This window comes from Ochotona curzoniae, unplaced genomic scaffold (genome assembly GCF_017591425.1).
Source record: "Ochotona curzoniae isolate NIBS_2020 unplaced genomic scaffold, NIBS_Ocur_1.0 contig_1014, whole genome shotgun sequence".
Lineage (NCBI taxonomy): Eukaryota > Metazoa > Chordata > Mammalia > Lagomorpha > Ochotonidae > Ochotona > Ochotona curzoniae.
In genome coordinates, this window is record NW_024464920.1 from 36,441,948 (window position 1) to 36,463,262 (window position 21,315).

Genomic DNA, 21,315 nt, shown 5'->3' on the forward strand with positions numbered 1-21,315 from the left:
TAGACACACACACACACACAGCTGAGCGTTCACTAGCACTGGCAGTCCCAAAGACACGCTGAGGCATGTACAAAGAAGCAGACAGGTGTGAGATGTTACACACACACACAGAGTCAGGGAAAGCACAGGGTTGCTGAAGAGGCTGAAGCACCCAGGGAAGCAGCCAGAGCCAGGAGGCAGGGGCCCGGGCAGGTGTGCAGAGGAGGCAGGCGAGGGCAGAAGCGTCCAGGCTTAGGACCACAGGCCCCATCCAGAATCCCGAGTCCAGGGGTTGCTCCAGCAGTAGGCGGGGGCAGTGGCACAGCAGGCCTAGAACATCCATTACCAAGGTGCTGATACCCCCCTGCAGGCTAGCCCCACCTCCATTACTTGACTCTCCTGGTTACAACCTCAGGTCATCCTGTTTTCTTGCCAGTTATCTATCTGCGTGCACACACACACACACATCTGCCTCTGGGTTTTTACTTCAGTTCCTACACTCTGTTTCCGAATCTGCCTTTTGTGCTGGCAATATAGGCTGTGTTCCCGGTTCTGCTCCCTGGCTCTTTTCTGTAGCCCTCGTGCCACCTGCTAGCAGGTGAAGAGGACCTGGCAAGAACCTGGGAGGACCGCCTCCTGGTGGCTGGTGTCCAAGCAGGCCCTGCACACAGAACTTGGGTGCTGGCCCTCAGAGGGCTGTGCCTTGCAGCCCTCAGGTGGGGCCCTTCTCCGCTTTGCTCCAGATCTTGAGGCGACAGGCAGAGAGAATCAGTGGCTCCCGGGGGGCGCCAGATGTACGGGCTGGTGGAGGGAGGGGTTGAAGGGGTGGCGGCTGTTTGGAAGGGAGAAGGGGAGAGCCGCTGCGAGACGGAAGCTGACTGGCGGAGGGGGGAGGAGGGTGTGTGGCAAAATAGCCCGAGGGAAGGAAGTGAGAGGCTGGGCTGGGGTCCTCCGGCAGGTGCATAATTAGTGTGTGATGAGGAGGGGCAATGATGGGCTTCAGGATGAGCAGTCCGGCAGGAGTGTGGGCGCCACCTGGTGGCTAGATAGGAGTACAATTCACTCAGCCACCAACAAGGAGGCCCGTCTCTGCCTCTCCTGGGTTGCTCAGCCCCTGGGATCTTGGGTTCCTAGGGAGTAGGCAGAAGCTCTCAAGAGCCCAAGAGCTGGCTAGGAAGAGGAGATTAGAAATCCCAAGGTTGGGCCCAGCATGATAGCGTAGCGCCTAAAGTCCTCGCCTTGAATGCACCAGGATCCCATATGAGCACCAGTTCTAATCCCGGCAGCTCCACTTCCCATCCAGCCCAGAAAGGCAGTCAAGGACGGCCCAAAGCCTTGGGACCCTGCACCCACATAGGAGACCTGGAAGAGGCTCCTGGTTTAGGATCAGCCATAGCACCGACCGTTGTGGTCACTTGGGGAATGAATCATCGGACGGAAGACCTTCCTTTCTGCCTCTCCTTCTCTCTGTATATCTGACTTTGCAATAAAAAAATAAAATATCTTTAAAAAAATGTTCCTGGTTCCTGACTTTCAATCAGTTCAGCTTCAGCTGTTGTAACCATTAAAAAAGAAGAAATCCCAAGGAAAGAGGGAAAGGGAAGCCTCTTGTTTCTGGAGGTGCTGTCACCCACACTTTTCCAGAGACAGGGGAAGCAAGCAAGGAATCCCCAGGCCCCTGAAACCCGTGACAGAGGGGTTGACTGTAGCCCTCCCCTCTGAGTTGGGACAGCCCCCTCCCTGGGATCACTGCTGCAGGGGAGAGTGGGTGTGAATGCTCTCTGGGTCCTGAACCGTGTGACCTCCGGCAAAGGATTCCAGAGTAAGTAGTCCTAGGATATCTTTAATTGGTACCAACTTTTCCTGCTAAGCCCTGTGCATCCCTTAATGAGCTGTATCTATTGGTGGTCTTCTTGGGTGGGTCCCCAGGAAGTGTGATGTCACCGCTTCAGAGCAAATGAACTTGGGCAGGGAGAGCCACTGCCCAACCCCAGTACCATCTGGTGGGATTGTCACGGGACAGCATTGTTGGTAGAGGTGGTGGTGATGTCCCCTAGAAGTGGCAATGCAAACTAACCAGAGAGATGAATTCACAGGCTCGAAATCACACGGTGAAGGGACCAGTGCCAAATCCAATGCTACCCCTGCTGCCTTGCACTGGGCAAGACCCTAAGGGAGGCCTCTCTTCCAGGCGGGCCTCCAATGGACAGCAGGACTCCCTCTGGTGGCTGAAGCAGGCAAGCGCAGCCCCAGCTCAGCATCACATTCAAAGGCAGACACAGGCATCTTTTTTCTTTTTCTTTTTTTTTTTTTTTAACAATTTTATTTATAACAATATCTGTGTTATTTAGTTGTAAAGGAATTCAAAAATTATTAAAACGTTCAGGTCCCCAAAACGGGGCTGCCCGCTTGCCCTTCCTCGGCGGGATCCTCCTCCTCCTCCTTGGGCACCTGTCACCAAGGTCTCCAGCCTTGGGAGGGGGGTGGGGTAGCGAGGGGGAGAACGGCAGCGGGGAAGGGGAGGACCTGTCTGGAAGGGGTGATGAGTGGGGCCATCTCAGAGGTGCCCCTAGAGCAGGGGCTAGGGCTTGGGTTGACCAACCCCCTCCAAGAACTAACCATCTCCACTTTTCCCTTCCAGTCAGACAGGGGCAATGAAAGAACTCTCCCTCTTCCTTGGAATGAGCGCCCAGCAATGGGGAGGTGGGTAGCTGGGACAGAGGTGAGAGGATGGGAGTGAGAGGGGAGCGCCTTGGTAAAGTGTCCAGGACCAGCCAGCACTCCCTGTGGGGTGCGTCTGGGGGAGGGTTGGGGGCGGCCCCCTCGTACCTTGATGAAGCTGCAGGAGCCTCCCCGGAGCCCACCTGCCCTCCCCCAGGCGGTGCTGGGGTTCTGGGGGCTGGGCAGGTGGAAGGGACTGAGAGGAGATAACACTGTGCTCGCTTGCTCGCTTGCTCGCTGGCTGGCTTGCTTGCTCGCTCACATATAAAAAGTAATTCCTTCATTTGTACATTTATACATCCGGCTGGGCCGGCCAAGGGCTGGCTGGGGAGGGGGCACATGGAAGGACTGCTTGGGCTAGGGGAGATGGAGGGCAGGAGGCTCTCTGGGGGAGGGTTCTATGCCAAGGGGTCCCCTATCTCATCCTCGGGGCCCCGGCCCAGGAGTTCTCGCTTCTCGTCCGTGCTGGCCAGGGAGTGGCGGCTGCCGTGGCCCCCCATGTAGAGTGTGGCATACACGGGGTTGGTGAAGTTGGTGGGCTGCAGAGTGACAGAGAGGGTCAGCAGGGACTGAGGGGCTGCTGGGTGCTGTGGCATGGGGTCCACCAGCCCTTCCGTCCCGACTGCCACCCAGCCTACACACCCCTGTGCCTTGCTAGGGAGCAGCCCCGACCCCACGGGCAGCCCACCTTGTCAGGGTCCAGGGCAAAGTCAGCATCCAGCAGGCCTCCCACATCATCGGGCTCTCCGCCTTCGTACATTTTGTAGGTAGGGTTTCCTATCTCCACGTTCATGGCTCCATTGGTCATCCGCTGGTGCTGGAAGCCCTTGGCCCTAGGAGGAGCAGCAGGGTGAGGGGCCCAGAGATCCCCGGGATGGGGGTTGGGAGAGGAGAGCTGGTCGGGGGGGAGGACTGGAACTTTCCAGACGCCAGTGACTCACCCTCGGACTCGCCGTTTATACCAGAAAACCACCCCAGCCACCAGCAGCAGCAGCAACAGCAGCAGCAGTGGAATGAGAATGGAAGCCATGTCTAGAGGGAAGACAGCAGGGGGGGGAATGGAGTCAGGACTCGGGGAACTGGGGGGCCCAAAGTTTCCCCCGCACCCCGCTCTACATCATGGAGGCCCCAATAGTACCGCCCCCTGCCACTTACGTCCTGGCTGCTGCTGGCTAACCACCTCCTCTTCACACCGGGGTCCTGTCACGTGAGGGGGACACCTGCAGAGGGAGGGTGGGGCTGAGAAGGCTGCCCCAGGATCACAGCCACTGGGGACAGTGGGCAGGGTCTGGGGGGTGTGAAGAGCAGGGGAAGCTGAGATTCGGGAAGAACAGGACTAGTGTTGGGTAGGACGTGAGCCAGGTCGAACTCACTGGCACTCGGGCATCATTTTGCTGTTCATGGTGCAGGAACCGCCATTGCTGCAGTGGCCAGCACAGGTCAGGCAGCTGGGGGCCACGCGGCCATCGGTGCAGCTGCAGAAAGGAGATGGAGGCTGGGTGGCGGGGCCTGTGAGGCCAGGGCCAGGGGAGGGTTGGGGCTGGAAGGAGTGGGATTGCAGCAGGGAGGCAGAGCCCACTCACTTGCAGGTGACATCGCCAGTCTGCTTGTTGACCGCGCAGGCGCCCTCGAGACAGCGGCTGCACTTGTTGACCTCACACCTGAGTCCTTCGAAGTAAGCAGTGCAGCGGCATTGCCGGGAGCCGTCGGCAGCCATGTGGCATGTGCCAAAGTTCTCACAGTAGCCCGAGCACTGCCCTGCCATGGGGGGGTGGGAGAGGAAGTGCCTCAGGTTCCACTCTCACCTTCGGAACTTGTGTGTCTGTGTGTGTGTGGGGGGGAGCGGGGGCATCCTGGGTTTCCTAGAGAACCCACATCGCAGGCTCCAAGGTACAAGGATGTCCCTGAGCATGTAGCTGAAGGTCCGATGCACAGGGAGCTTGCTAGGTCAGGGAGGCACACCCCAGGAGTCCCAGCTCCCTCCCTGGGCCCGGGCCTGGCTCACTCACGGTACTGGCAGCGATCCCCCAGGAAGCCAGGGAGGCAGCGGCACTGGGGTTGGTTGCCCTGGTTGACGGTACAGGTGCTGTTGTTGGCACAGTAGCCTGCACACACCTGCTGGGTACATCTGGGGCCCGTGAAGCCTGTGGGGCACCGGCACGTGGGCATGCCTGGTGAGAGAGGAAGTGTGAGTGGACTCGCCCTGCTGCTGCTGCACAGAAACCAGGGCTGGGTGGAGGTGGAGCCCTGAGGATCCCAACCCCAGGGAACCTTGTTGAGCGGACACAGAGGCCTGGAGGGTGATGGAGGCAGGGCTGCAGCCAAGGGGCTTACCAGAGGGGGAGGCGGCACAGGTGCCCCCATTGCGACAGTGCTCCCAGCACTGGTCCAGTTCACACTTGTCGCCCGTGTAGCGGGGCTGGCAGCGGCACTTGGGCTGCCTGCGGGCGTTGAGGAAGCAGCTGCCACCATTGAAGCACTGCAGGTTGCAGGTCCCAGGCCGGGGAGCTACGGTGAGGAGCTGAGCATGAGCACCAGTGGGTACTGCAAGGGAGCTGGGGAGGCTGACCTGGGCCACAGTGGGGGTGGTGCAGGGAGAGGTGGGGGGCGTACCATCTGGTGAGGGCGTTGGCGAGGGAATGGGCACACAGGTGCCATTGTCCAGCCGCTTGCCGTTAGGACAGGTGCACACGGGCCCGCTGGGACTCAGCAAACAGAGCCACTCGCACTTCTTGCGGTCACAGGGGTTGGTCACTGTAGAGTGCAAGGGAGAAAGGGGAGGATGCTGAGCCCTGTGGGCCATGATCACTCCCCTGCCCAGCCAGGCTCCAAAGGCCCTCGCTTCCAGACTCAGAGCTTTCCCCGCACCTTCGGGCTGCTTGTGCTGGTGGTACAGGACCACATCAGAGGCGTGGCTCAGACCGCCTGTCAGGTTGATCAAGGGACTGTGTCCAAACTTATGGATCTTGAAGACGCGGTTATTGATGTAGGTGACGCCATAGATATAATCCTCAAAGACATCGATGCTGAAGGGGTGACTCAGGCCTGTAGGAGGAGGTGGAGTTAGAGAGGGGCGGGCGGACGACGGACAATGTCCGGAAGGACAGTCAGGCCCTGCTCCTGCCCTCTCTCCAGGCACTCAAAACTCAGCACTCTGACATCAAACCCCAGCCACCCCCACCTGCCTGGCCCTCCTTTTCCTGTGGCCACTGTTATGCCTAGGACTCGTGGGCCACGGCAGTTTTGCTCTTTCCCACCAATCATCCGTCTGTGACACCCCACTGAGGGCCCTGACCTCGTTTGCTGTCTGCGGCCACGATGGGGTCTGTGCCGTTGAGCCGGATGCTGCCAATGACTGAGAGCTTGGCGTCGGCCCAGTACAGACGTTCATTGTGGTAGTCCACGGCCAGGCCTGGGAAGGGGACAGGGGAGGCACGGTGAGGGCCTGGCCTCCCCTCCTTATCGCCCGCTGCCTTCCTGGACTCTCGGGTGAGCTGGCCCACTGCCCCTGCATGTGTCTCAACTGACCTGTGGGCCATTGGATGTTGTCCTGCACCAGCGTCTCCCGAAGGGTCCCGTCCATGGCAGCTGTCTCAATCTTGGGGTGATTCCCCCAGTCGGACCAGTACATGGTGCTGTGGAGGGAGAGGGCAGAGGGTGGGTCAAAGCCAGAGTTGGGGGTAGTCCAAGCCAGCTCCTAGGTTGGGCACAGGGACTGCTGTTCTGTCATCTTCCTTCTCCCAGCCCTCTCCTGTCATCAGGTCAAGCCACCACCAGTGTGAGTGGGTGGAGTCTTTTGGGGGCAGGCAGAGGGGAGGCCCCAAGGGAGGGGCTGGGGCTGCCGCGTGCTGCCCCAGCGCACAGCTGCCCCTGCCAGGGCCCTCACCCACCCCCGCAGCGGGTCCACCACGATGGCGTGTGGCTCGTCGATCATGCCCGAGATGAGTGTCTTGCGATTCTCGCCCTTCATCTGTGCCACCTCGATCACATCCCGGCCCGAGTCGGTCCAGTACACGTTCCCGGCCACCCAGTCGATTGCGATGCCCCTGGGCATCTTCAGGCCTGAAATCTGAATGTACGACAGGTTCTCCCTGCCCTCCCTCCTCTCCTCCCACTGCTACCACTGTCCCTGGACCACAGGCAAAGCTGCCCACCGCCCCATCCTTGGCGAGGTCTGCTCTGGGATTCATGTCTGGAGGTACACTCACATTGAGGTGGGTGACACCTCGGTCGATCTGCCGCCGGTGACGGTTGGAAGTGGTGGGAGGTGCGGCAGGTGGCAGGCTGCGGAAGGAGATGGTGCCCGTGTGCCAGTTGGTCCAGTAGACACGGCCGGCCTTAACATGGACGTCCATGGCATCGATGCGGACGCTCTCGTCACCCTGGAAGGCCTGCTCATAAGCTGAGTGGGGGTGCCCGGGGAATAGGCTGCGGATCTCGTTGTCGTCAGCGATGTACAGGACCTGGTACTCCGAGCCTGCAGGGGTGGGGCAGGTAGCTAGTGGTGAGGACAGGGCTGGTGGAGGGCAGCGGAGCCGTGTGGCCCAACCCCATCCAGCCTTCCCTATGCCAGCCCCCTGCTCCAAGCAGAAGGCAACACTCTTGATATCCAGCAGAAGTCCTCTCAGCTTTCCCATGGCGTCAGGATGGCATCTGGTGCCCCCCGCCACGCGTTGTAACCATGACGAGCATGTGCATCTTGGGGTATGGGCAGCTGTGGACCCTGGGTCTTTGTGCACATATTTACATACTTGTGGGACTGACTGGTAGGTGTGTATGTGGGTGGCATGCATGTAGATGTCAGAGTATGTAGGGAGTGTGCATGGTGAGTGTGTGCCAGGGCCTAAGTGTTCCCTTTCCTTGGGAGAGGGGTGTGTGTGTGAGTGTGAGCACAGTCAGGCTGGGCCCCTGCTTGTCATCCCTTCCCCGGGCCTGAGGGAGGGATGTGTGTGTGTTTGTGTGAGCTCACGCTGGGCTTCCACTTGTCTTCCCCTCCCCAGCTCTGGCACCTTCAGCCTTGCAGGTGTTGTGTGTCTTCATGAAATTTCGGGCGCAGCTGCAGAGGTGGCCGCCCTTGGTGTTGTTACAGAGCTGCGAGCAGGTGCCGAATCGCAGGCACTCATTGATGTCTGTGGGAAGGAGGGGGTGTCACAGGGGAGGGCCATGGGCTGTCTCGCAGCTGGGCCTCCCACTCGCCTGCCCACCCGCTCTGGATCCATTTCCTACCCTGGCATCCGGGCTGCCCAGGCACGGTGTGGAATCCTGGGCGGCAGGCACAGTAGGCTGCTTTCTCAGTGCGCACACAGCGTGCCTCATCCCCGCAGATGCTGGCGTTGGTGGCACAGCTGGTCAGCTTGGGATCTGTGGGACCACAGAGAGATGATTGCTGAGCTGGGTGGGGCCCTGTCCCCCTGGATCTGCCCACCCACCCACCGCCAGGCCCTCATGCCTACCCATGCTACAGTCCTCCTCGTCGGACCCATCCCCGCAGTCGTCGAACATGTTGCAGCGCAGTGAGGATGATAAGCAGCGCTGGTTTTTGCACAGGAACTCCTTCTTGTCCTTACAGTGGGTGCTCTGGGCTGTAGGGGGCTCTGAGGTGCAGGGAAGGGGGTGCTTCAGGCTCTGCTGCACCCTTCTTTTGCTAGGGACCCCACAGAGACTGGCAAATCCCAGGCTGCCTTCCTAGAAGCTTACTGAAGAGCCTGTTCTGAGATGGGGCTCCTTTCACCCCTCTCCCCCCAGGGCCTTATGGATCCTCCACACCCCTGGCGAGTCCATGCCTCGGATGCACAGTTGGCCCTGTGCAGCCCCACGAGGACCCCTGCTCACCGCAGTCCTCCTCGTCACTGCCATCCCCACAGTTGTCGGTGCCGTCGCACTGCCGCCCGATCAATAGGCACACGCGGTCATTTTTGCAGCGGAAGGGCCGGTTGGGAGGGCACACAAACCGGGCTATGGGGACAGGAGGGTGCAGAGTTGGAGTGAGCTGGCCCTTTGGAGAAGGGTGTGGGGGGACCTCAAGAGCCACATTCCTCCTGATTCCACCCTTCACCTCCAGGAAGTCCCGCCCCCTTGCCCTGCCAAATCTTACCGCACTCCTCGGGGTTCTCGTCCGAGTTGTCTCCACAGTCGTCCTCACCATCACACTTCCAGGCCAGAGGCTTGCATAGGGTGTTGTTGCACTGGAACTCATCCAAGGGGCAGGTGCGCACTGCACCCCAGGGTGGGCTGTGAATGCAGGCCACCGGGGGGACCCTGCCCAGAGCCCTGCCCTCCACAGAGGGATCAGCAAGAAAGTAGTGGTGGCAGTGGATTGGACTCAAGGTGGACTGGGGCAAGAAACTGCCTCCCTCAGGAGTTAGCAGGTAGGGGGAACAACCCCCTTTTGGGGAACGCACACCCTTTCTCTGGTGGTTGTGGGATACACAGAGGAGCATCCCTGGGCTGGAGGAAGGACCTAGGGTGAAGGTCTTATCTGTTTGACAGCTTGGGTCAGAGGATGTCCCACTTCTTGCAGTGGGAGCTGCAGAGCCCAGGCAGGTGGGCCAGGAGCAGATGTGGTCTCCTTGCCCCGGACTGGGAGGCGGCATGACTGGCTTCTCTGGGCAATCAGGTGGACACAGCCCCCAGAATTCTGCCTGACTAGGTGTAGGTGAGCAGGGTACAGCCGACTCAGAGGGGTGCCAGGATCTTGCTTACTGCTTCTGGGGTAGGGGGGTGCTCTCAAACATTTCTAAAAAATGCATCTTCTAGAAAACTGTTCAGGGATCTCAATGTTTTTGTACCACAACAAGCTTATCTTTGAATTCCATTTTTCCCCACCAGCATTTAGAAGTCTCCCTTATGTATCCCCAACTACCAGGACAAAGCCTGGTGCATGCTACATGTTCAGTAATAGCAATGAGGGACAACGCCAGGTTCCTATATGAACGTTGGTTGCAATCCTGGCTGGTCCACCCCAGAGCTGGCTCCTCACAAACACACTGGAGGCTGGTCCAAGTGCTTGTGTCCCTGCCACCCACGTGGGAGACCCAGCTCCTGGCTTTGGCCTGGTCCAGCCTTGGTCATTGCAAACATTTGGAAAGTGATATAATCAGCAGATAGAATCTCTATTTCCCCTTGTCTCTCTAACTCTATCTTTCAAATAAAAAAGTCAATCTAACTTAAGTCATTGCTGGGACAGTGCGGGAACGACAGGCTGGGGGCTTACCACCAGTGCCACAGGCCTCCTCGTCACTGCCATCCATGCAGTCGGCGTCGGCATCGCAGCGCCAGCGCAGGGGGATGCAGTGGCCGTTCTTGCACTGGAACTGGTCCATGTCACAGCGGGGGGTGCAGTCTTTCTGTGGATGGACAGCAGGCGGCTGGGTCAGCTCCAGCTTTGCCCTTGTGCCCTTTCTGCCTCTTTCCTCTGGGTCTCCCTGCCCACCTCGTCCGAGCCGTCAGCACAGTCGTGATCGCCGTCGCACTTCCAGCGTCCGGCGATGCAGCGACCGTTGGCGCAGGAGAACTCGCTTTCGGAGCAGGGGCGCGGGGCTGGGGAAGGACAGGCAAGAGAGGCCCCAGGGAGGGTGGGTGTGGGAGCCCATCTCCAGCCCTTGCCAGGGGGACCCTCCAGTGCCCAAGGCCTATTCCAGTGACATTGAAGGCCACAGTTGTTTGGAACAGTGACCAAGATGCCTGGGTGCACTGGGGACGGTCATTAGGCTGTTCCTCATGGGGACCAGTTGGGCATGGACAGTGCTCACACCTACCCCACTGTGGACGGATACATAGCAGAGGGCATCGGTCCCTGACCTGCCCTCAGGATACTGTGGGGCACAGGGCAGTAGGGGGAGGAGCCGGGGAGGGGGTAGATCACGAAGACAAGCACCAGGGTTGGGGGAGAGGCCAGCAGAGGATGATGGGCAGTGAGGCACAGCACGGGGGCAGGCGGGCTCCGGGGCAGAGGCAGGGGTGTGGCGGGAGCACGGGCGGGTCAGAGACACCTACCTCTGCAGGCCCGAGAGGACAGTGTGAAAATGGAGAGAAACGTGAGATGAGGTGAAATGGCACAAACTCAGAAACACAGCATGGAGGGGCGAGGCGGGACGGGCTACTGCCCTCCTGGCTGGGGTGGGGGTGGGAGTGGAGGCTGCAGGGTGTGGGGTAGGACCTACTGCAGCTCTCCTCGTCTGAGTTGTCGCCACAGTCGTTGTCATAGTCACATTGCCAGCGACCTGGCACACAGCGGTTGTTCTTGCAGCGGAACTGATAAGGCTCACAGGTGCGCTCGTCTGGGGGAGGTAGAGGGAGGGTCTCAGGTGAGCGTGTCTGGGAGTTCAGGAGCCCAGACCGGGTTCCAGGGCAAAGAGGGGTGAAGGGCTGCTTTGACTCCCTGGGATGAGCTGACAGGGCAGGGGCAGAGACAGATGGGGTACTAGGAGATGGTAGGTATGGAGGTACAGAATGTGGGAAATCAAGTCCCAGTCCCACAGTGGGTCTGGTAGGCCCAGGGCCAGAAACACTGGCAGTGGGCTCCAAGACCTGGCCTGCACACACTGCCATCTCCACCCCACACCTGCCACGGGGTCGGGGCTGGGCTCACCGCACTCCTCCTTGGGCTCGTCCGAGCCATCTCCACAGTCATCCTCTCCGTCACACTTCCAACGTGCCGGGATGCAGCGGCCCGAGTCCTTACACCGGAACTCGTCCACTCCGCAGGTCATCTGGGCTGCAAGGGGGCGGGGGGCATGGGCAAGGGTGAGGCTCCTGTAGGAGTGGGGTGCAGGGAGGGGGGCAGCAGCACATGGGTTCTCCTGATGCTGGGGGAAGGGAGCGGCTGAAGAAAGGCAGGTTCTGTGGGGGGCCATGGCCGGTGCAGGGATTGGGGGAGGTGGGACAACTCACTACAATTGGCAGGCTCATCGCTGCCGTCCACACAGTCATTGTCCCTGTCGCACACCCAGACGCGGGGGATGCAGCGCTTGGTGATGGAGCACTGGAACTGGTTGGGGGCGCAGGTGACTTCAGCTGTAGGGGTAGGTGACAGGGTCCCATTCAACATGGCAGTCTTCTCCCTCTCCCACGGCCGGGGCCCTGGCCATCCTGCCTGCCAGCCACTTCTCAGGAAGGAGGCAGGGTTGGTGTCAGAAGCTGGTACTCGCATCTGCATCTGCATGTCTTTACACTGAGCATGATAGCTTTTATGAGCAAACCAAGTTATGCCCAATAGAACTGATGGGCCTGTCTACTGAAGTCAGCAAAGGGGTTCCGCCCACCTGCTGCCCTGGGCACTTACGGCAGTCCCTCTCGTCCTCGCCGTCACCACAGTTGTCCTGCCCATTGCAGCGAAAGATGCCAGGGATACAGCGGTTGGTGTTGGTGCACTTGAACTGACTGGGCAGGCAGACGTGGATGTCTGTGAGGATGGGGGCGCGTGTCAGGACAAGGGAAGGGTGAGGTGGGTGCCCATTCCCTGAGGGAGGTGGGTGCAGACTCCAGGGCTGATGGAATCCAGCTGGGAGGGCTAGCTTAAGTCTCCTCACCCTGAGGTCCTGGGGCAGTGTGGGTGGCAGAGAGGTGGGCAGCCCCCTTACCGCAATTGGCCTCATCACTGTTGTCCTGGCAGTCGTTGTCCCCATCACAGATGAAGGCAGGGTTGGTGCAGATGCCCGTGGAGCACTGGAACTGGCCAGGGCGGCACTTGAACTCGGCTGAAGGCAAGGGATGCTTGGTGTCAGGAGAGAAGGCTGGGGCAGGGCATGGCCACACCCTTCCACCTGTCCCTCATCCCCCGACTCTCCACTCCCTCAGCTCTGGACACTCACGACAGTCCGAGGGCTCATCGGAGTGGTCCCCACAGTCGTCCTCGGTGTCACATTTCCACCAGAAGGGGATGCACTTGTCATTCTTGCACACAAACTGGAGAGCAGTGGGGCAAGAGGGGTTGGCGGGGGGCCTTGGGTACTCAGAAGGCTTTGTTGTGAGGGGCTGGGACATTTCCCAGGGGTGGCAGTGTCAGAGTGTTTTGGGGTGAAGGTACAATAAGTGCTGGGGGACCAAAGCAGGGAGCTGGGGGTGGGCAGTGTGGAAACTGGGGGGCCGGGGGCACTGGCAAGGGTGGGTGAGGGGCTTGTTGGGAGGGGACAGGTGTACAAGTGTTGCTGTGGGGAGACAAGAGGTAGGCAAGAGATGTGGGGGTGTTAGCGTGGGGAAGCCAGCTGAGTGAGGACATCACAGTGGGTGCTGGGGTCCCAGGAGGACTGGAGGTGCTGGTTGGGTTAGGCGGGTAGCTGAGGGAGCACCTCACCTGGCTCGCCGTGCAGTTGGACACACAGGTGCGTCCATCACCACCAAGGTAGAAGTTGGTAGGGCAAGCACACTTGTGACCACCTCCCGGTGAAAGCAGACACAGGTTGCTGCAGCCCCCGTTGTTGATCTTGCATGGGTGATTGGGCACTGCCGGGGAGACAGCAGCTAAGGGAAGGCTGCCTGGGTGTGCTGTGTGACCACCAGCCCCTGGCAGGTGCTGGGAGCACACACCCTGGTCCTCCCCAAAGTTGTCCAGCCCAACTCCTTCCCGGAGCTGGTGGCATGAGTCTAAATCCTACCACTCTCGGGTTTCAACTGGCTAATCCTTCCCTTGCAGGCACTGGGATCCCATATGGGCACTGGGTCATGTCCTAGCTGTTCCACTTCCTATTCAGTTCCCTGCTTTTGGCCTGGGAAAGCAGCAAAGGATGATCCAAAGCCTTGGGACCCTGAACTCATGTGGGAGACCCTAAATAAGCTACTGATGAGGTCAGCTCCATCTGCTGTAGCTATTTGGGGAGTGAAACAATGGATGGAAGATTTTTCTGTCTCACCTTTGTAAATTGGCCTTCCTATAAAAATAGATCACTTTAAAAAAAAAATCCTACCATGCTCAGGAGATGGCTGAAGCTGTGGACAGGAGAGGCGCCACTCAAGGTCCCAGACTATCTGTAGTATTGCATCCTGTGACTTCTGTGCTCCCCCTACCCCAGGTACCTGCCTTAGGGTCCCGTCTCCATGGCTGCACCCCAACCACCACACTCTTGCTCCTTCCTAAAGGCCTTAGACCTTGCTGCTACAAGGCTTCTGGGGTTATACCCAGGGCAGCATGATATTGCATAGAGCCAGGCTGTATTCTGTCTACATCACCCCTGAGGGTGGCCCGCCTCAGCCTATGCCTGCTCCCAGCCCTTGCTCTCTCACCGTCTGGCTGGCGCAGGGCGTGGAAGACGTGTAGGTCCATGGGCCGATGCAAGGTGCTGATAAGCAGCGTCTTGTTGGCACCCGTGGTCTTGTGGGCTCGGTTGATGGACTTTGTCTCCCAGTCGGTCCAGTAAACATAGTCTTCAAAGAGGGTCAGCGCGAAGATGTGTGGGATGTCCTGGCTCAACACTGTGGGGACAGGTGCAGCAGGACTCAGCCCCCAGGCGGCACTAGAGCTTCTTCTCTCCCCTGCCCCCTCAACCCTGTGGCTAGGCATGGACTCAAGTTCCAAAAAGTTCTCTGATTTCCCCAGGTTGCAGTTAACAAGCAGCAGTACTGCTCTCCTTCCTCATGTCCCTCAGGCCCATTTGCCCACAAGAGTCCATGGCAGTGAAACTCTCATCCTGCCTGTTTGCAGCTGAACCAGTCCAGGGCAGTGCCCTGGCAAGCAGAGTCCTCAGAGTGAACCTCTGTGGCCTCCAAGACTTGGCCAGCCTCTCACACACTGGCCTGCCGCACCAGGGTGGGCCTCACTGGCACACTGACCCACATGGCGGTTGGAGCCATCCAGGCTGGCAAACTCGATGTAGTCCTCACGGGCGTCGGCCCAGTAGATACGCTCGGTGACGTAGTCCAGTGTCAGGCCATTGGGCCAGGTGATCTTGGTGTCCACGATGACGCTGCGGTCAGACCCATCCATGCCGATACGGCCAATCAGTGAATGGTCACCCCAATCTGTCCAGTACAGGTACCTGGCCGGAGGAGGGGAGGGCAGTGAGTCAGGGTGGGCCTGGGGGTCCTGAGGGTCCCTCCTGCTTTCAGGGTATTTCCCCAAACCCTCCTCACCCACATACCCATTCTGTACATCCACCACTAGGGCCCTGGGCTCGCGGAGGCCAGAGCTGACCAGCACCGTCCTGTAGGCCCCGTTGAGTTTGGACACTTCAATGGTGTCCCGGCCTTTGTCGCACCAGTACAGGTTGCCGCCTACCCAGTCCACAGCCAGCCCGTCGGGGTTGCTGAGACCTGTCCGGTGAAGCACCTGCCGGCAGGGCAAGAGGAAGATGAACCCTGGGTGACCCCTCCAAGATTCAGGCTCCCCAGCTTTGTCAGGAGAGCATTGGGCACCCAGCGCTGGCCTGGTGTAGGGCAAGCATCAGCAGAGGTGCTGGCAAGGACATGCCTAGGCCCCAAGTGCCCAGAGGTGGAGGTATAGGTGTAAGAAACATCAGGCAGGGACTGGCGAATTTCTGATAGCCAGAAGACCAGAAAATGGCAGTGGGCAAGGAGCTTGGGGAATGCCACACTGAGCAGAACCGTACAGTGTCATGGTGAGGAGGAAAGGAGGAAGGAGGTCCGGCAAGTGGGCGAGGAAAGGATGCAGGGCCCCACAACAGAGGTGAAAGGCATCTCTGGGGTGCCCATGGAGGACTGGGGCCACCCCACGCCTCACCTGCACATTGCTGCCGTTCAGGTGCATCCTTCGTATCATGCTGCCCTGCGTAGTCACATCTGTCCAGTAAATCATCTGTTCTCGGTAGTCAAAGTCCAGGGCCACGGCGTTGTTGAGGCCCTGGGTTTGTGCAGAGAGGGAAGTGGGGAGAAGACGTCAGTTGTGGCAGCAGGGGCAAGGCTCATGGGGTGACGATGGAGTCAGAAGGCCAAGAAGCAGGAACTTGGTGGGAGTGGGCAGGGGCAAGGAGGCAGGGCGTGGCTACCTGCTTAAGCAGTGTGTAGTTGGAGCCATCCAGGTTGAGTCTGCGCAGGTAGTAGCGGTTGGCGAAGATGAGGAAGGGTTCTTCATCTGGAGACAGAGGACCCTGGCTTCAGCATCCTCAGCTGCTCCCCCCAACCAGCTTCCTCCCACTCCAAGTGCCCGCCTTACCAGTGACAGCTTTGCAGCTGTGGGGGTCGCCACCACGGGGGGCATAGCCCTCCACGCACAGACATTTGTAGCTGCCATGGGTGTTGATGCAGCGCTGGCTGCAGGGGAAGGTGGTACTGCATTCGTCCACATCAGCACATGTTCGCCCGTCGTCCTTCAGCCGGAAGCCAGGGCGGCAGCGGCACTGGAAGGGGGAGTGGGGCACAGGGGACCTCGAGCTGGGTGCGGGGCCCTGGGTTTCCGGGCTGGGTACTAGGAGGTGAGAGGCCCTCCCGGGGCTCGGGGCAGCAACTGAGCCCCAGGGAAACTATAGGGTGATGGGTGCGCTAGCACACAGGGACCCGTGGCCAGGCATGCCCTCCGACATGCCCTCGGGGTGTCTCTGGAGGTGCTGCCTCTCTGCCACCCCTCCAGGATGCTCAGCCCAGGGTCCAGACCTCGGACCCCTTTGCTAACTAATCCCTCACTCCCCTGGGCCAGGGGCCTGTATCCAGGCTCATGGATTTAAAACTACACATGGTTTTTGTCCCCCATAAAGTTGTTTTTTTTTTTGCACCAAGATAGTTTGATGTTTTTCTGCCACTCTACACACTCCCCGCTGCTTGTCTTGCTCCTATCTCTCACAGCCCCAATCTCTTCTCAGCACATCCCGCGGCTTCTTCCTCCCAGGGTAAGTTGGGCAGAGGGGTTTCCTCTGCTGCTGTAACCCCAGTCCTCAGGGCCTTGCTGGTACACGGTACGCACTTTCACCAAATGCCAGTGAGTAGACAAGGCGTTTGGCCAAGGGGTGCGGTGACCAGGGCTGGGGCGGGGAGCTGTGTAAGCTCTCCCTCTTTCTACCATCCAGGGTGCTGGGTGCCCACACCTTGAAGCCGATTTTGAGGTCCTCACAGTCCTGGCTGCAGCCGCTGAGCTTGTGGCTGAGACATTCGTTGACGTGGCAGCCTCGCTCGTCTGAACCGTCGCCGCAGTCATCCTGGCCATTGCAGAGCAGGGCCTCGGCCACACAGCGCCCGCTGCTGCACAGGAACTGTGACGAGGCATTGCACTTGTGCTCTGTGGAGGGGGAAGGCAGAGGTGGGAGAGAGGGGGCAGGTCAAACGGGGTCACAGGCAGCCTGCAGAGAGGGGCGAGTAGGGTAGGGGGAGTAGGCCGCTTGGCCCACCTGGGCTGGTGCAGTGTGGGTTCTTGGGGGCCTCGTCGCTTTGGTCATGACAGTCGTTTTCGCCATCACACTCCCACTGCCGGGAGCTGAGGCAGCGCCCGTTGGCGCAACGGAACTCGTTGGGGCCGCAGGTCGGGTACTCTGAGGAACAGAGGGAGAGGAGGAAGGGCCAAGTGAGGTGGAAGTCCTGGGCACATGCCCACCCGGAGGCCTCCCACAGCAGTCTGGCGGCACTCAGGAGATGCTCACCACACTCTGGGGACTCGTCCGAGCCATCAGTGCAGTCACGGTCATGGTCGCACACGAAGTGTTTGGGGATGCACTGGCGGTTCTGGCACATGAACTCTCGCTCATCACATGTGCTGTTGTACACTGGGGACAGCAGCCGACACACAATCCCCTCAGCGCTGCCCCCTGCCCCCCGACCCACTCCTGGGGCCCCACCAGGGACCTGGACAAAGCCTTTCCAACACCCTACCCCTGCCCGGGGTGGCGAGACTGCAGGCCATGGTTTGCTGGCAGTATGGCTCTGCTGAGAGGCAAATCCTCTTCCTGGACTCACTTTCCCTGTCTGTCACATGGGGTTCATCCTTGGTACCCTCCTGTTGCCCTCCCACACATCACAGCATCCCTGTCACTCACAGCAGCCGGCTGTGACACTCTCGTCGGCACCGTCAGCACAGTCCTTGTCACCATCACAGAGCCAGCGCTCGGGCACACACACATGGGTGCCAGGGCAGGAGAAAGAGGAGGGGCCGCACGTCTTGCCTTCTGTGGGAGGGACAGGGAGCCATGGAGGAGGAGAGTCAGGAGCTGTCACAGCAGCCTGGGGTGGGGCTTGTCCCTCCCAGTGTGCCTGCCCTCACCACAGTGAGCTGCCTCATCGGAGTTGTCCCCGCAGTCATCGCTGCCATCACACAGCCACTGCTTGGAGATGCAGCGATGGTTGTGGCACTCGAACTGTGCCTCGGAGCAGAACTTGTCTGGGGGGGTGGAAAGCCATGGTTAGAAGGGAGGGTGGAGGTCAGCAGATGGCTCAGCCCAAGCAGCGAGAGGCCCCCGAGGAGGCCTGGAAAGACTCCCTGCCCTCACTAATCCAGTGAGACCCTTCCCTTCGTGGGGCTCAGGAGGAGCTGGAGAAATGGGTCCCAGGCTAGAGGATGAGCAGCTGGGTTGTGGAGCAGATGGCCATGGCCTTGGAGCCCTTCTCCATGAGGATCTCGTGGGTGGGGCCCAGGAGGCTTTCGGAGTGCTAGAACAGCCAGGCTAGGAGGGATGGGGGACTGTGGTCACTCACTGCAGTGAGCTTCATCCTCGCCATGTTCACAGTCATCCTCCTTGTCACATGTCCAGCTCATGGGAATGCAGCGGCCACTGGGGCAAGCGAAGTAGTTCAGGGGGCATCTAGGGCGCTTCACACCTGCTGGGCAGGGGTGGGGGAGGCACATGTGAGGGTCTGCAGTGGCAGGGCCAGTCTGCCGCACCCCTGGCTGTGGGCTGACCTGGGCAGTTGCGCTCGTCACTGTAGTCCCCGCAGTCATTAGCTCCGTCGCACACCCAGCTGGGTGCATAGCACAGTGACGTTCGCTCACAGGGTTGGAAGAGCACGCCCTTCACGCCCAGGCGAAAGTAGCTGCTACAGTCGGTCGCACCTGGTGTGTGTGTGGGGGGGCGAGGGGGTACCATCTGACTCAGCTGGGGCAGCTGCCTGAATCCCAGGAGAGCCCAGGGGCAGCAGGAGAGGCGGGGCTGCGGGGATGCAAGAGCAGGCAGGCACCAAGGGGCAGGAGGGTTCTAGGGGTTGGGCCAGGGGCTCACGCACTGCAGTTCATCTCGTCTGAGGCATCCTCGCAGTCCACAAACTGGTTGCAGCGGCTGGAGTTTCCGATGCAGGTCCCGTCACGACAGCGGAATTCGCCCGTGCCACAGGCTGTCTCTGCAACAGGCCCCGACCATACAGCGGTACACCACCAGGCCAGAGTCCTGGGCTCAAATCACCTGCCCATCCCTGCCCTAGGGGCACCCTGAGCTGACTGCCTGCAGTCAGGGTGGGAGATGGCCCAGGCTCATCCAGGGTGAGTATGGGGCAGGGGTTAGAGTTTCCCATGGGGGTAGGGCCGGGGCCCACTTACTGTTGCAGGGAATCTCATCGGAGCCATCCCCGCAGTCATCTGCCCCGTTGCACCACAGCATGTTGGACACACAGCGCCCGTTGCTGCATTGGCGAAAAGTTTTCTTGCAGCGGCGCGAGTCTACATGGGAAGGGGAAGGAAGGGGCGAGTCAGCGGCAGGTTGGGGCACAGGGGTCCTGCAGGTGCCAGTGGCCTGCTAAGGCCCTGGAATGTGCTGCCAGTGGTTCTGTCCCCCAGGAGCTGAGGATGCCCAGGGGCTGATGGATGTAGGGCAGGCGCAGGCTGCTTACTGCAGTAGGATGGCTTCTCGTCGGACTTGTCCTTGCAGTGGGAGACACCGTCACACGTCAGGCTGAAGCTAATGCACTCGCCGTTGGCACACTCAAACTCATCCTGCTCCCGGCACGAGGAATTCACCGCTGGGGGGATGAAAGGGGTGCCATGAGCCAGGCCCTCACCACCAACCCCTCACCCCAGGAACATTTGGCTTCTCATGGCCCAAAGGCTGTTGGGGAGTAGGGTGTGCTGGGAGGATATGTCCTCTCCTCCCTAGTCCCAACCTCCTTTGCTCTCACCTCTGCAGGTGAGGTCTTCCTGGAGGAGGCGGCCCCCTCGGCATGAGCAGTTGACATGGCCTTGGTGAGTGAGCAGACACAGGTCCTGGCAGCCCCCGTTGTTGATGCGGCAAGGAGAAAGCTCACCTGAGCAGAGATGGAGTGACCGTGGGCTTGCAGAGTGTCTTTGGCATGGACCTGCCCCTGCGCCCCACTCCCTGTCTTCCCTGGACCTCCCTGTGGCAGGCCCAGTGAGTGCTTCCTGGCCCACTGGGGGTGGAAGGGAGAGGACGTTGGGGGGCTCCTCCTGGGGTGCTGTAGGTTTTGAGGGAGTGTTTGGAGGAGAGACTCCAGTGGGCCATGAGATCCAGGTAGGCGATGCAGGGTTCAGGGCACATGTGGGGAGTGTGCAAGGGGCCTGGTATACAGGGGGCAAGGGTTCATGCATGTGTAAAGGGCATGCGGGGCATTGGGCAGCATCTGGCCTGCCTGTGCATGACCCAGTTCCAGTGTCTGTCCATGTCTGTGTGTATATGTGTGGCTCCAGATAGGGAAGATAACTGGGGTACATGTATAGGGGATTATCTAGGACTGTACGCGGGGACCTGATCAGAAGGTGTGCATATGAAGGATGTGCTGTTGACAGAGGGGTCCTGGCTCGTGCCAGAGCTCTGCATGTGCACACAAAAGTCTTGGGGGGTGCGGCTAAGTAGGAGTGTTGGAACTGTGTGTCTGGGCAGCCCCCCAGGGAGTTGAACTGGCCTGGCTGTGTGGCAGGCAGGAGGGTGAGGCTGAGGTAGTCCCACTCACAGCTGTTGGTGTCATTGGCCACAGCGATGATGCCCATGGGCTGCTGGGGGATGTCCACACGCAGGAGCTTCATGTCACTGCCCACATACTTGTTGGCCCGCTGTACTGCCCGTCGCACCCAGTCCGTCCAGAAGATGTGCTCCCCGTACACGGCCAGCCCGAAGGGGTGCACGGGCTCTGACTTGAGGATCACCTATGGAGACAGAGCTGGCCCTGTCATGGACAGCATCCCTTGGGCAACTTCCCCAGTGCCATCTCCTGCGCTGGCTGCATGGGGACTAACGGCTCCGACAGCCGGAGAACAGGGAGGACTCACATGTTATCTCACTACCTCCCTCATCTAACTTGCCGGGCAAGCCACAAACTCATCCCGGGGCCCAGGGTGGGGGGTGTGTGTGTGTGTGTGTAAACGTATGTGCGTGGATTCCTGCCATGCCACATGCTGCCCAGCCTACTGCTCTTTGCCTGGACAGTTTTCTCCTTGGCTGACCAGCTGTCCCCCAGGACCCAGCCCATCCACCTGCCCTGCACACTCACATAGCGGTGGGAGCCGTCATACTCGCACCGCTCGATCTTATCCAGGGTGGCATCAGAGAAGTAGAGCTTTTCAGCGCGGTGGTCGATGGCCAGGCCGTTGGGTGTGCGGATGTCCTTCTCAATCAGGGTCAGGACATTGGCACCTGACAGGGCTGCACGCATGATGCTGGGGTGCTGCTCGTTCCAGTTGGTCCAGAACATCAAGCTGTGGGCAGAGGGGCCCCGGGGAGTCGGGTCAGACCCTGAGAATCTGCCTAGGGACAACACTTTCGGGACATGTGGCCAGCCAGAAACCAGGCTTCAGCTAGCAGT

At 60.0% G+C, this 21,315-nt stretch overlaps 1 protein-coding gene across 1 annotated transcript in view; it reads right to left on the reverse strand.

Annotated features, from left to right (window-relative positions):
* Window positions 1–2,299: 2,299 nt before the first annotated feature.
* Window positions 2,300–21,315, reverse strand: part of LRP1 (LDL receptor related protein 1) — a 74,943-nt gene continuing 55,927 nt past the window's right edge. The window contains exons 43-89 of the mRNA XM_040983235.1: window positions 21,004–21,208; window positions 20,467–20,659; window positions 19,678–19,803; window positions 19,393–19,521; window positions 19,103–19,222; window positions 18,793–18,906; window positions 18,473–18,622; window positions 18,268–18,390; window positions 17,837–17,953; window positions 17,613–17,741; window positions 17,220–17,342; window positions 16,971–17,111; window positions 16,671–16,861; window positions 15,806–15,989; window positions 15,639–15,724; window positions 15,374–15,493; window positions 14,775–14,962; window positions 14,467–14,672; window positions 13,921–14,109; window positions 12,995–13,143; window positions 12,513–12,606; window positions 12,282–12,398; window positions 11,984–12,103; window positions 11,593–11,715; window positions 11,291–11,416; window positions 10,863–10,979; window positions 10,133–10,239; window positions 9,914–10,046; window positions 8,795–8,914; window positions 8,533–8,655; window positions 8,154–8,294; window positions 7,927–8,061; window positions 7,710–7,829; window positions 6,909–7,177; window positions 6,591–6,769; window positions 6,229–6,335; window positions 5,996–6,112; window positions 5,569–5,745; window positions 5,314–5,454; window positions 5,035–5,208; window positions 4,710–4,871; window positions 4,284–4,458; window positions 4,074–4,175; window positions 3,856–3,920; window positions 3,642–3,732; window positions 3,389–3,533; window positions 2,300–3,239 (exon numbers count right to left, since the gene is read on the reverse strand). Coding sequence (XP_040839169.1) covers window positions 3,099–3,239; window positions 3,389–3,533; window positions 3,642–3,732; window positions 3,856–3,920; window positions 4,074–4,175; window positions 4,284–4,458; window positions 4,710–4,871; window positions 5,035–5,208; window positions 5,314–5,454; window positions 5,569–5,745; window positions 5,996–6,112; window positions 6,229–6,335; window positions 6,591–6,769; window positions 6,909–7,177; window positions 7,710–7,829; window positions 7,927–8,061; window positions 8,154–8,294; window positions 8,533–8,655; window positions 8,795–8,914; window positions 9,914–10,046; window positions 10,133–10,239; window positions 10,863–10,979; window positions 11,291–11,416; window positions 11,593–11,715; window positions 11,984–12,103; window positions 12,282–12,398; window positions 12,513–12,606; window positions 12,995–13,143; window positions 13,921–14,109; window positions 14,467–14,672; window positions 14,775–14,962; window positions 15,374–15,493; window positions 15,639–15,724; window positions 15,806–15,989; window positions 16,671–16,861; window positions 16,971–17,111; window positions 17,220–17,342; window positions 17,613–17,741; window positions 17,837–17,953; window positions 18,268–18,390; window positions 18,473–18,622; window positions 18,793–18,906; window positions 19,103–19,222; window positions 19,393–19,521; window positions 19,678–19,803; window positions 20,467–20,659; window positions 21,004–21,208 — 6,604 coding nt within the window. The 3' untranslated portion in view covers window positions 2,300–3,098. The remainder of the gene's footprint in view (window positions 3,240–3,388; window positions 3,534–3,641; window positions 3,733–3,855; window positions 3,921–4,073; window positions 4,176–4,283; window positions 4,459–4,709; window positions 4,872–5,034; window positions 5,209–5,313; window positions 5,455–5,568; window positions 5,746–5,995; window positions 6,113–6,228; window positions 6,336–6,590; window positions 6,770–6,908; window positions 7,178–7,709; window positions 7,830–7,926; window positions 8,062–8,153; window positions 8,295–8,532; window positions 8,656–8,794; window positions 8,915–9,913; window positions 10,047–10,132; window positions 10,240–10,862; window positions 10,980–11,290; window positions 11,417–11,592; window positions 11,716–11,983; window positions 12,104–12,281; window positions 12,399–12,512; window positions 12,607–12,994; window positions 13,144–13,920; window positions 14,110–14,466; window positions 14,673–14,774; window positions 14,963–15,373; window positions 15,494–15,638; window positions 15,725–15,805; window positions 15,990–16,670; window positions 16,862–16,970; window positions 17,112–17,219; window positions 17,343–17,612; window positions 17,742–17,836; window positions 17,954–18,267; window positions 18,391–18,472; window positions 18,623–18,792; window positions 18,907–19,102; window positions 19,223–19,392; window positions 19,522–19,677; window positions 19,804–20,466; window positions 20,660–21,003; window positions 21,209–21,315) is intronic.